The sequence below is a fragment of the Dryobates pubescens genome, chromosome 23 (assembly GCF_014839835.1).
Source record: "Dryobates pubescens isolate bDryPub1 chromosome 23, bDryPub1.pri, whole genome shotgun sequence".
Taxonomy (NCBI): Eukaryota; Metazoa; Chordata; class Aves; order Piciformes; family Picidae; genus Dryobates; species Dryobates pubescens.
Window position 1 is genome coordinate 18,793,644 of NC_071634.1, and position 12,302 is coordinate 18,805,945.

Here is a 12,302-nt window from a genome sequence, read left to right on the forward strand (position 1 = left end):
GGCATTCACTTCTAACAGCTTCCCACTACATCACTCTTACACTCTCCTACTTTTTGACTAGAATATTCAACATGACAGTCAAATTACACAGAAACACACAGAATCACAGGATGTTACGGGTTGGAAGGGACCTCTCAAGATCATCTAGTCCAATCCCCCTGCCAGAGCAGATCACATAGGAACACATCCAGGCAGGTTTTGAATGTCTTCGGTGAAGGAGAATCCACAACCTCTCTGGGCAGCCTGCTCCAGTATTGTCACCCTTACAGTGAAAAAGCTTTTCCTTATGTTCATGCGGAATCTCCTCTGCTCCAGGTTGCAGTCACTGCCCTCTGTCCAATCATTGCACATTCCTGAGCACAGCTGGGCTCCATCCTCCCCACACTGCCCTTCACATCTTTATAAACATGGTTGAGGTTACCCCTCAGTCTCCTTCAAGCTAAAGACACCCAGCTCCCTCAGCCTTTCCTCATAAGGGAGATGCTCCACTCCATCATCTTTGTGGCTCTGTCATGGACTCTTTCAAGCAGCTCCCTGGTACCCAGAACTGGACACAATATTCCAGATGTGGCCTCACCAGGGAAGAATAGAGGGGGAGGAGAACCTCTCTCGACCTATTAGCCAGGGTCTTTCTAATCCAGCCCAGGATTCCACCGGTCTTCTTGGCCACAAGAGCACATCAATAGCTCCATACCCCATCATAAGCACAAATAGCCCTTGAAGCACTACACATGAGGCTCACATTCGACTATGTGAATACTGCACGTCCACCTAACACCTGTGCAAAATGCCGTGTATTTTTTGCAAGTAGCTTCCATAATCTACTCGTTTAAATAGCGCAGGAGCACGTCTTTGGCGTATAGATGTCTGACTGTACACATAACGGCTTGGCACGTGCCAGACCCCACTCCAGCCCTGCTCTAATAACCCAAGCCGGGCTCCAGGAAGCTCCTCAAGGGCAGCGGTCCTTAGCCCGCACCCCGCTCCACCTCTCTCATGTGGGTCCCGCAGCAGCCTCTGTGCTAAAGGCACAACCGCCAAGCTGCTGCACTTAACCCAAGGGACACCGCCGCCGATAGCACAACGCTGTCCCCAAGTCGCGGACGGCGGCTGCCGGTGGGGCGGTCCCGGGACCCCGCCGCAGCCCCAGGCCCCGCCCTTGGCCCCACGCCGTCACCGCCCCAGCCCCCGCCCTGGGCCGCGCCCCGCCGCGGCCCTATAAGAGTCGCTCACCGCGCGGGGCTGTGGCCATCCTGCAGTGGATCCTGTCATCCGTCCGTGGCCCGGCGAGACCTACAAGCTCCGGCAGATGCAGCGGGGCAGAGAGGGCGAGGAACACCGCGTGAGTGAGGGTAGCAGGGACCGGGCCCGCAGCCGCCGGTGGGACCCGGATGCTGCTGGGAGGGAGCAGCGCGCAGGCGCGGCGGGGTCGGGCGCCCTGGCGCATGCGGGGTGCCTGCGGCTTCCGCGGCAGCCCGCGGAGGGTTCTGCCCGCGCCCGGCCTTGGGCTGGGAAACTGGGCCGGTAGCTGAGGGCGCGCACTGCTTTTTTTCCTCCTCTGCCTCCGAGGTGTCAGGGGTTTCCTTAGCCTTTCCGCCTGGGCAGCGTCCTCATCCAGGCATTCCTCCTTTCACGGAGAGGGGGAGTGACTCTGAGGGATAGGGGCTGGCCGTGTCCCCAGGGTCATCTAAAAGGGTCAAGGGTCGTGTAGAGGCATCTGGGCACCTCCGAACGACCCTTTGGGAGGTCTCTGCAGGCTCCTGTGGGAGCTGGGGGTGTCTCGGTGCGGGTTTGGATTGGGATTTGTGCTGCAAACAGTGTTGATAATGCAGGGGCATTTTAATTACCGCTGAGCACATTGCATCCTCAGCGAGGATTTTCTAACTTAGCAAGGCCATGCCACGTGCTCAGCAAGAAAACTGGAGGGCAGGTTGGCCAGTGGACTACTCTCTGGGACTGGATTACCCTCACTCAGCTGATGGTGAGCAAGTGCTAGCTGGCGAGTGCCCTCAGGGCTGTGACGGACAGTGTCAAAGGCCTTGCTGAAGTCCAGGCAGACTACATCCACAGCTTTCCCCACACCTACCAGGCGGTCACCTGGGCATAGAAGGAGATCAGGTTGGGGAGGCAGGACCTGCCCCTCCCAAATCTTTGCTGGCTAGGCCTGAGCCCTTGCCCGTCCTGCAGGTTTGCTGCGATTGCCCCCAGGATGATCTGCTCCATAGTCTTGCCAGGCACTGAGGTCAGGCTTACAGGCCTGGACTTCCCAGGTTCTTTCCTCCCTCCGTCCCTTCTTGTGAATGGCATCACACTGGCAGCTTCCAGCCACCTGGGACCTCTGTGGTCATGCAGGACTGGTGGCAACTGTTGGACAGTGGCTTGGAGCTCATCTGCCAGAGCTCTCTGCCCTGGGATGGATCCCATCTGGTCCCACAGACTTGTGAGGGTCCCAGTGGTATCCCAGTCCCTCCCAGTTCTTTCCCACTCCTTCTCAGTCACCTCCAATCCCTCCTAGTCCCTCCAATTTCCATCCCATTTCCTCCCATTCCCTTTGCAGTTCCTCGCAGTCCCTCCCATTCCTCTCCCAGTCCTTCCCAATCTCCTTCCAGTCCCTTCCCAGTCTCTCCCAGTCCCATCCCCATCCCTTCCAATCCTTTCCCAGTCTCCTCCCAGACCCATCCCAGACCCTCCCAGTCCCCTCCCAATCTCTTCTAGTCCTTTCCCAGTTCCTCTTGCTTCCTCCCAGTCTCCATCTCATCTTGCAGTGTGGCAGATTTCCCGGACTGGGAAAGCAGAGCTGTGCAGTTTAGGTGGGAAGTGCTTCCACTGGCTCCATTGGTCCAGATCACCCCAGTTTGGGCTCTGTTTACTCTGGGGCCATTTGGGCCAATTTAGGGTCCTGTTTGGGACTTTTTTCCCAGCTGTTCCCAGTCCCTCCCAGTTCCCTCAGAGCTCTCTCACAGTTCTTCCCAGTGCCTCCCACTTGAGCCTCCACTACCTCTTAGTCTCTACCAGTTTCCAACCAGTTTTCTTTCAGTCTCTGACAGTTTCCTCCTCCTTCCCTCCCAGATTCCACCTAGTGCCCTCCCAGTCACTCCCAGTTTCTTCCCAGTCGTTTCCAGTCCTCTCCCAGTCCTTTGGTGGGACTGGGAGGGCACTGGGAGGAGGCCATTACTGTGTAGTTTGGTAATACTGACAGCTGCAGCTGGTGCTGAGCTAAACAGAATGATCACAGAAGGCTTTTGCTCTGAAGCCAGAGCTGCCTGCTGGGGGAATGAACATTTTTCTGACAGCTCTTGGAGGCACATTTCTGTACAGGTGTTCCCCAGGGCTCCTCAGCTGCTCAGAACTCAACAGTCTTGAGAATAAAACCCGTGTGCGTGTGAGGTGACAAAGGGGGTCTGGAGCCACGTAAACGGGTCGGGGGGCACCCAGACAGCGCCGCCCTCCGCACGACGGCGACCTTCCGAACCCAGATGCCGGCGGCGCTACCCAAAAAGTCGCCGCCCAGCCCAAGATGGACCCCGCTCTCCCGAGCTGTCATCGCTCTCCCCGAGCCGGCACCGCCCTGCCCAAGCAGGCACCGCCCCCCGAGGGTGTGTCACCGCCCTCAACAGCATGGCGCCGGATGCTATAAAGTGGCTCAGTGCAGGGTCGAGCCTGGCAGAGCTCTTAGCTCTTCTGCTGTGTATCAGGTCAGTGCTAGCCTCTGCTGCTTTCTGGGGTTTCTCTATAGCCGCCGTTGCCGTGCGGGGGGAGCTGCCTGCTGGGGGGCGGCCGCCGCCGGGGTGGGGGGGGTGTGCTGCTGGGGGCCGGCGCCGCCGGGGGGGGCTGGGGGCCCCCCCGGGCATCCTGAGTGTGTAAATGTAGTCAGTTGGCTCAGCTGTACCCAGTGATACTTGGAACTCTGGGCTCCTAGTGCATGCAATAATGACTGACGTGTGGAACTGTAAGTGATGACAGAATTGGCCCTTTATCTCTGTTTCTCCTTTCTGGTACATCCAGTGTTTCCTCACTCCTGTTAGAAGTCTTGTCTGCAGGACTCTTGCTGTTCTGTACATGTTGTGTGTGTGTCTACATCAGGAGCGGCCTATACGTTGTGCTTTGGAGAACAAGACCATAAGTAAGTCTGCGTTGTGTTACACTCATGAGGAATGGGCTGCCCTGGGAGGTGATGGAGTCACCATCACTGCAAGTCTTTAAAATAAGACTGGATGAGGCACTTAATACCATGGTTTGGTTGATTAGATGGTGATGGTTGATAGGTTGGACTCTGTGATCTTGAAGGTCTTTTCCAGCCTGGTTAAATCTGTTTTCTATTCTGCTTTCCCAGTTGCTCCCAGCATGGCCCCTGTGTTTTTCCTGTTCCTCCCAGTAACTCAAAAATCCTTTTCTAGTGCTCCCAGTGCCTTCCCAAGTCTCCCAGTGGGGCCCAGATCTGCCCCCAGTGGGGAAGTGTCCTCCCAGTATGCTGAACTCCCTTCTTGGTGCTCCGAGTACCACCAGATGCTGACTGCGTGTTTTGGGACGGCATCAGTTCACAGCTTTGCAAGTTAAATGAACGCTGAAAGAAAAACAAATGATTTTGTAGTATTTTCATTGGATGCACGCCAACCTCCTCACAGCTTTACAATGTGAGTAACTTGCCCTTTGCTTTTTGCTTTACTCTTTACAGATTGACACTTTGCTTTCCACTTCATTGACCAAGCAAGCAAGATGTGCAGCAGCCACACGGTTGGCACAAGGGCTATGGCTGCTGCGATGGTACAGCCTCGCCCTGCAGCCTAGCAGGGGATCTCCTTCTGCTTGGCTTGTGTGGGCTCCAGGTAGGGTTTGATCTGTCAGTCAGGAGGGAAAGGCTGAAAAGGAAATTGTTCAGTCCACGCTTTTACTGAGGAGCTGAAATTTCTGCCAGTGTAGACTCCAACCGAGCAGGTAGGTAAGCAGAAGTCCTCTGATGGGTATAATGGGGGTGGCAAAGAGACTTCCCTTGTTTCCATTGTGGACAACCTCTTGTTTGTCCCCTGACCCCAGGAGCTTCTCACAGGGGCCGCGTTCCACTCCCAACAGGCTACCGGCGAGGCTGCGCTTGGCACCTGGGGATGCTGCAACCAGAGCAGAGAAGTTGTGTTCCTGGCAGTTCTCTCTCCACCTGGATCAGGATGAAGGTGCAGGGCGTTGCTCTGCATCTGAGCACTGCTGAGAGCTGCAGCTGGTGCCCAGATCAAAGACGGCTTTGTCTCCAAGGCCAGTGCTTCTCTACAGAGGAACCAAAATTTCTCTGCAGGTGTTCCCCAGGGTGCCTCATCTGCTCAGAATGCCCAGCTCTAGTGCCAGGCTGATGTCACCTCACAGCTGTCACTCTGTTGGTGCTTGCCTAGGAGTGCTGGAAATCTTCCTGGAACTATTGGAGAACAGGAAGTTTTGTCTCTCTCTGTTTGTGGTGCCCTGAGAAGCGCTTGTACCGACACAGGCTCAGAAAGCTGAAACAAAACAATGAGAGCAACAGATGGAAGAGATGGGTTGATTGCCAGCAAGAAATGCACCGACTGCAAGGTGACTTTTGGGGTAGTAAATCCCAGAACGCGTAACGCGCTTGGAGATGCAGACCCGCACAGCAGCGCTCGCAGAGAAGCGCAGCAAAAACTCAGCTGTGTGCCAAAGGTGCAAATCCTACCGAGAAGGGCATCCGTGGGTCAAGGTGATAAAAAGCAGGGCAGCCCCTCAGCTGTCTCTTTCTTTCCATGATACCACATGGGGGTGGGTGATGATGCAGGAGAGGAGCAAGTGAGTGAGGGGTGGGGGAAGCTGCTCAAAAAAGCTGCTTGAAGGCCTGAATGCTCTCAAGAGGGGATGAAAACCCATGAAAAAAATGTAAGTATTAGTGTGAGGTATTCCAGCAGAGAAAAAGCTGTGCTCTTAATCGAGAGATTGCAGAACAGTAGTAATGTGGATGCGAAAAGGCTTTGAAATTACTCCTATTTATAAATTTAAAAAACCCCCAAGACACACAAAGGAACCATCACTGGTTTTATTTTTAGTTTTTTAATTTGAATGGGAAGTCAAGGGAAATTTAGAGGCATATTGAGGCATGTGGGGGCCAATGGAGGGTCTCTTGTGGGTATTTTAGTTGGATGGTTAGGATTAGTTGTGGTGGTGGTGGGGAAGCTTTGCAGTAGTGGCCTTTGGGGGGGGTGGTGTCCAAATAACCCTAAATACCCAACTAAAAGATCCTTTGGGAGACTCTTCAGGGGCCCTCCTGATCCCTCTGTGCCCCCAAATTCCCCTTTGATACCCCCAGGTGCACCTTAGGTGCCAACTGATCCCCTTATGAGGGATGGCAACACTGACCAGTTAGGGGCTTCTCTTGCCCCTGTGTGTGGGGAGCAGCTGAGTGGGGCCCTCTTTGAAGGTTTTTCCATTTGTATTGAAAACAAAGAAACAAAAAGAAAAAAAACCCAAAGAAACAAAGAAGGCCCACCCCCACTTCCATGACAGACAAAAAGGAAGGTCCACTGTTTTTACTTGATACACATATTTATGCTTTGAAACCCTCTTTTGCTCTCCCTAGAATTTGCCTTTACATTCCAGAAGCTCTCCTGTTTAACTGCATGTAGAGGAATGGTATTATGTGGGAAGATGTTTTGGGATAGCTTTGGAAGACTATAGGGAAGATTTGCCTTTGCTCGAGTTAGAGAAAGCTATGTTTTGTCTTTGACTCTGAGAGTAGTGTAAACACTTGGGAACTGAAGGAGAGAAACCGGGCAGAATTTGGTTGGATGTGTTAAAATAGTTTTGTTATTACGCTCTATTGTATGCCTTAATTACACATGCCAGTAGAAAATGGCCAATTGAGATGTGCCACATGTGCCTTCTCATAGACTATATAACTTTGCTGTATAATGTAATAAATGTCTTCAACTGCTTACATCTGGCCCAGAAAGCACTGCTTAAAGTAATGAAAACATTGATACTACAACAAACGGTCACCCCACACAGAGGTAAGCGACTGGGGAAACTGAGGGTTGGTGCCTCCTTTTGATGAGCATGTATGGGTAATCAAATAACAAAAGATAACTTGATACTGGGAGTCATTACTTACATCTTGGCGGAAAAAAAAAAGGGGGGGGGCAATGACGTAGGATGAAAAGACTTGGGAGTGGGGAGGGATGGCGTCGTTCAGGGCGGCAATGAAAGTAAACAAAATTGTTCCATCTTCCCTTACAGCATGGGGACTGATTAAAGATTCTTTAGATCAATTAGCAGAGCATTATAAAGCTGTTACAATAGTAATCAATGCCATTTCACCAGAACAAAGCTCTTTGACATCTATACCCCCCAGTCCCCCTCCCCCATCATGGCCACTAAGCTCCCCTGCATCCCTGGAGCTGCAGTCACTGGCGCCTGGCCAATAGCAACAGCAGCCCACTCCCCCCCGCTGCTGCACACCCCTCCACTAACTCTTAAAAGTTCTTCCATGTGTTTTAATTGTGGACAGAAGGGATGCTTTAGGCGAAAAGCATGACCTGGGAGAAGATGACTGTCCTGGAAGCCTGTAAGAAACACTGATTGCCAGATACTTTTGTGTACTTTAGGAACTGCTGCTGTAAGTTGTATGCACTAACATCCAGCGATACGGAGTGGAGAAGAAACAATGGCATCTGCTGCAAGCACCTCGAGTTTTAGGCTCAAAAACATCAATTAAGCTCAAAATTGCTGCTATCACCTCCCATGGAACTCTCCGTGCCTTTAGGGAATCCTACATTTGACCTGGAGGCTGCCTGGAAGGGCAGCTGCTGTGAATTTGGTGGCCTTCTCCCCACCCTCCTTTTATCCCCCCTCTCTCTGTACCTATGGTGCCTTTGCTAGCCAGCCACCTCCCCGCCTCCATTCCCCCCCCCCCCCCTTCCTGATAACCTCTCTAGTCTATGAAAGTTGTGTTCTGATTTAAAGCAACAATGATTATTTCATTATTTCTGATTGTGATGTGTTTTAGAGATTTGGTTTTTTTCATGTTTTCAATAGTTAAGTTTTACCAGTAAGCATAATGAATAGTAACTATTTAATATTTATAAGTATTTAGTAATTATGGTAATGTATAAGCATTTAGTAATGAGTTCAAACTTTTATTTTTCTACGAGTTCAAATTTTAACTTTCTCTTTTGGTTTAAACCTTCTTTTTTCTTTTTTGTTTTTTATGCCATGGCATTTTGAAAGAGCTCTAACTTTTTATTTGTTTCTTTTTAGACATTGATTTGATAATTTAATTTTAACATAGTTCTTTCAGTTCTGTAGAGATTTTTGGTGTTAGCATAAGAGTTTGATATAGGGATATTATAGACTGATTTTTTGTTTTCTTTGTATTTGAAATTGTTTTAAGATAAGGATTATATATATTAAAAAAACCACAAAAGGATGCATATTTCATAATGGAGGTTTTAGTAATACCAGCAAGAAATAGCTAACCCATGTCAACACCTGGAAACATCACTTCTGCAACGCAGTACTGCAATCATCTCAACAAACAGCAGCACAAGAATCAAGAGGATGGGACAAATAGCATTTCACATGAAGCTGAAAATCAGCAGACCTACCTAACACTGATCACAATGTCTGTTATGATAATCTGAGATCAAAAGCATCAATCACAAGAATGTACCCCAAAACTGTCTATTAGGACTGAATATCACGATTGCTTAATTGTTGTGCGATTAGAGAATATGTTGACATGGACTTGGATGTTAACTCACCAGTTTGTCATAATTTTAAATAGTTAAAGTCTGGTAACACAAAATACATTTGCATTTTAGGTTATAAAAAACAAAAAAGGGAGAATTCAGGTGTTACACCACAGGAAAAAAAAAAAAGGCTAAAGTATATTATGTTCTCAAACTTTCGTTTTATGTGCGGTTTCAAGGGTGATTTAACAAAGCTTATGGAGGATATAAGAATTCTGGAAGTTTTAGCTAGGAGAAATTTGAAAGAAGAACAAACAACATTAGGCCAAAGATTGTTTTTGCTAAGGCACTGAGTCCTATTGATACTAAGTATCAAAAGATCAGTGTTAGGATGAGTAAGGATGGATTGTTATGTTATGGTAAATTTTATATTGGGCAGAACCGTGAATATTCAAGGTGTCATCTTTGACCCAGCAAAGAAGCCTTTCCACTTTTGCTGTTTACCTGCAAGATTTTTCTTTGCTTATGGAGATGGAGCCTGGCCAGCTTTATCTTTATGGATCAAGGAGAATCTTGCTAACAAAAAACAATTTATGATTTTTGAGCGTCTTAGACAAGAGAAGATGTAACGTACCTTTAAAGCATATTGTAAAAGACAGTGGTGAGGATAGGGTTTGCTGTGTTTTTAGATCATTGTGTCTTGATCCTTGTGTACAATGTATTCAGGCCTAATCAAGTTATCTGTCTTGGTAAGAGGAGTGAAGTGTGAGAACTTGAACTAGTAAGATCTAAGGTCTTTGACAGATTAAGCAGGTAACAAAGAAGTAAGTCCTTTGACGTAAGGGAGGAAGTAGGATGAAACTTTGAAAAAAGCAACTGTTCTGTTTGTGTTCTGGCCTTGTAAGATAAATGGAAAAGAATGTGAACTTATGGCTGAGGTGTAGCTGGGAGTTTTGTTATCTTTAACCATATATTATGCCAGTTCTGTTAGAACATTCTAATTAGCTCAACCTGAGCATTGTCTTTAATGGGTTACATCAAGTCTGTTAGACACGCTGTGTTCATAGAACTGTAGCTTTTGATCTACAGTTAGTTTTAACTTGCTCGCTTCTATGTATGCGAAGAATTTTAGAAAGGTCCATCAAAAGTGTTGTTCTATTAGTACACAGAAAGGGGGAGATGTGGGAAGAGGGTGTTTTTGGATAGCTTTAGACTATGGGGAAGATTTGCCTTTGCTCGAGTTAGAGAAAGCTATGTTTTGTCTTTGAGAGCGTGATCTCAGGAGTACAGCTTAATGAAATCGCCAAGCGGGGATAAAGAGGTACCCTATCTTACGAAGTAACAAGGTGGCTTTTCAATGAAGGAAGACAAAGAGAGAGCTTGATGTCATCTAGCAGTTGTGCAGTGTTCTGCAGTTCCCTTTTTCTCTCAGGTGCTGCTGGTTTGAGAGTCACAGGGATATTGGCCTAAGGTGTTACCTTTTTTGTGATTGCGATTTTATGCTTTTATGTAATGTAAACACTTTGAAACTGAAGGAGAGAAACTGGGCAGAATTAGGTTGGATGTGTTAAAATAGTTTTATTACAACCTATTGTATGCCTTAATTACACGTATGCCAGTAGAAAATGGCCAGTTGAGATGTGCCACATGTGCCTTCTGATAGACTGTATAACTTTGCTGTATAATGTAATGAACGTCTTCAGCTGCTTACATCTGGTCCAGAAAGCGCTGCTCGAAGTAATTAAAACATCTATACTACAACTGTATTATTTGTATGAAAGGAGGCTTTGAAATGGGGTACATGGGGTTCTCAAATATATAAATGTACAATGTGTATCTATAATATGCAAAGAGTGGCTTTTTAAAATGTATTGATTTTGTTGATCGGTTGCTTTTTATCTGAATGGAAACCCTCTGAACAGAGCCTGATATGGGAAAAATTAACCTTTTTGTATAAAATAAGAATTAACATGGGAAAAGATTAACCTTTTATATGAAATAAGAATGTTAAACTGTGAGTGTCAAAGGAGCAAAATAACCACAATGGGTAGCTAAGTGGCTGATTTAAAACAAAAAAACAAACAAAAAAACCCCACCATATGCAGTAACCCACAGAAAACAGGAAAAAAGGCAATAGATTTCTGGCACTAAAACAGTGACACTTTCTGTATTACGCAAATAAACTGAGTTTGTGAAGTTGTTTAGCATTCAGGGCTTCAGGAGCCAAAAGTATTATAAGCATTGTTTCTTTTATTGTTCTTTTATTACAGGTACTGCTTAACTTGAAGTATTACAGGTGTTATTTCTGTTTTAAGTGTATGGGGCCAGGGGGATCCTCTAAGAACTTAAGGTATTGTAGGCATTGTCTGTGGGGAACCAGGGATAGTCCCCAAAGGAACCTAATGTTAGAAACCTTGTCTGTTTAGAGTGTGTGGCTGAGTGCGCACGATTGAGACACAGGAGAAAAAAACTATGAAGTGAGAGGGAGTCTCAATCCAACTCCATAGCTCTCCTGTTCAAGTAGATGTAGAAGAATAGTATTAATTTGTATGAAAGGCGGCTTTGAAATGAGCTACATGGGGTTCTGAAATATATAAGTATACAGTGTGCTTCTGTAATACAGAGTGGATTTTCCTTTGTGTGTGTAATAGGGTTTTTTGTTGTGTATTCTGTATAGTGAGAAGGTGGTACGGTGTTGCATTATAGAAAATGGAAACTGGGGCCAAGCGTATGGGATCAGGGGATCCCCCAAGAACTTCAGGTATTCTAGCATTGTCTGTGTAGAACCAGGGGAAGTTCCTCAAAGACCTTAAAATGTTAGAAATGTAGTTTGTTTGGAACGTGCAGCTGAGTGTGGGCACGATTGAGATGCAGGAAAAAAAAATCTACAAAGTGAGTTGGAGTCCTGATCTGTGGTTCTGTGACGAGCGTGGCCAGAGACACGCGAAGTGAAAATTGTAAATGTGAGCGTGGCCAGTAACTGAATGTTTAGGACCGGTCCGCAAAGCGAGAGAATTTTCTTTCCCTAAAGGGCCGGTGGCTCCGTCAAGCCGGGCTACTTAAGACCGGGCTCGGCGGTGCCCGGCTCTGCTGAGGATGGCTTTTTGCTCAGCTTTTTTTCTGGCTTCCTTGGGCTCCCCTCCAGGTAAGTGCCAGCCTCTTCTGCTCTCTGGGGTTCTTCCGTATCAGCTTGGAACATTTGAAATGCCTGCATATTCTTGGGGAGGATTAAGACCCCCTAGGAGGCCAGCTAACCCTGACCCCTCTCCTCCAACACCATAGCTCTCTTGTTTAACTAGGTGTAGAAGTGTGGTATTCATCTGACTGAAAAAAGGCTTTGAAATGAGCTACATGGGGTTCTGAAATATGTAAACTTAGTGTGTATGTCTGATCCACAAAGAATGTTTTTTCCTTTGTGTGTGTTCTAGGGTTTTTAAATATTCATTGATTTTGGGGGTGGGGTGTGGTGGGTTTTTTCAGGTGTTGTGGGGGGTTTTTTATTTAATTTGAATGGGAAACCTTCTGAACAGAGGCTGGCTGAGCTCCTTCCCATGCACAGTGGTAAGAGACATCCCTCTTAAGTGGTCAGTATTGCCACCCCTCCTAAGGGGCTCTGTTCGCATC

The 12,302-nt window shown here is 47.6% G+C and overlaps 1 protein-coding gene across 1 annotated transcript in view; it reads right to left on the reverse strand.

Moving 5' to 3' along the window:
* Positions 1-1,374, reverse strand: part of CC2D2A (coiled-coil and C2 domain containing 2A) — a 45,644-nt gene extending 44,270 nt beyond the window's left edge. Inside the window, exon 1 of the mRNA XM_054172167.1 lies at positions 1,234-1,374. Coding sequence (XP_054028142.1) covers positions 1,234-1,252 — 19 coding nt within the window. The 5' untranslated portion in view covers positions 1,253-1,374. The remainder of the gene's footprint in view (positions 1-1,233) is intronic.
* Between the last annotated feature and the right edge of the window lie 10,928 nt (positions 1,375-12,302).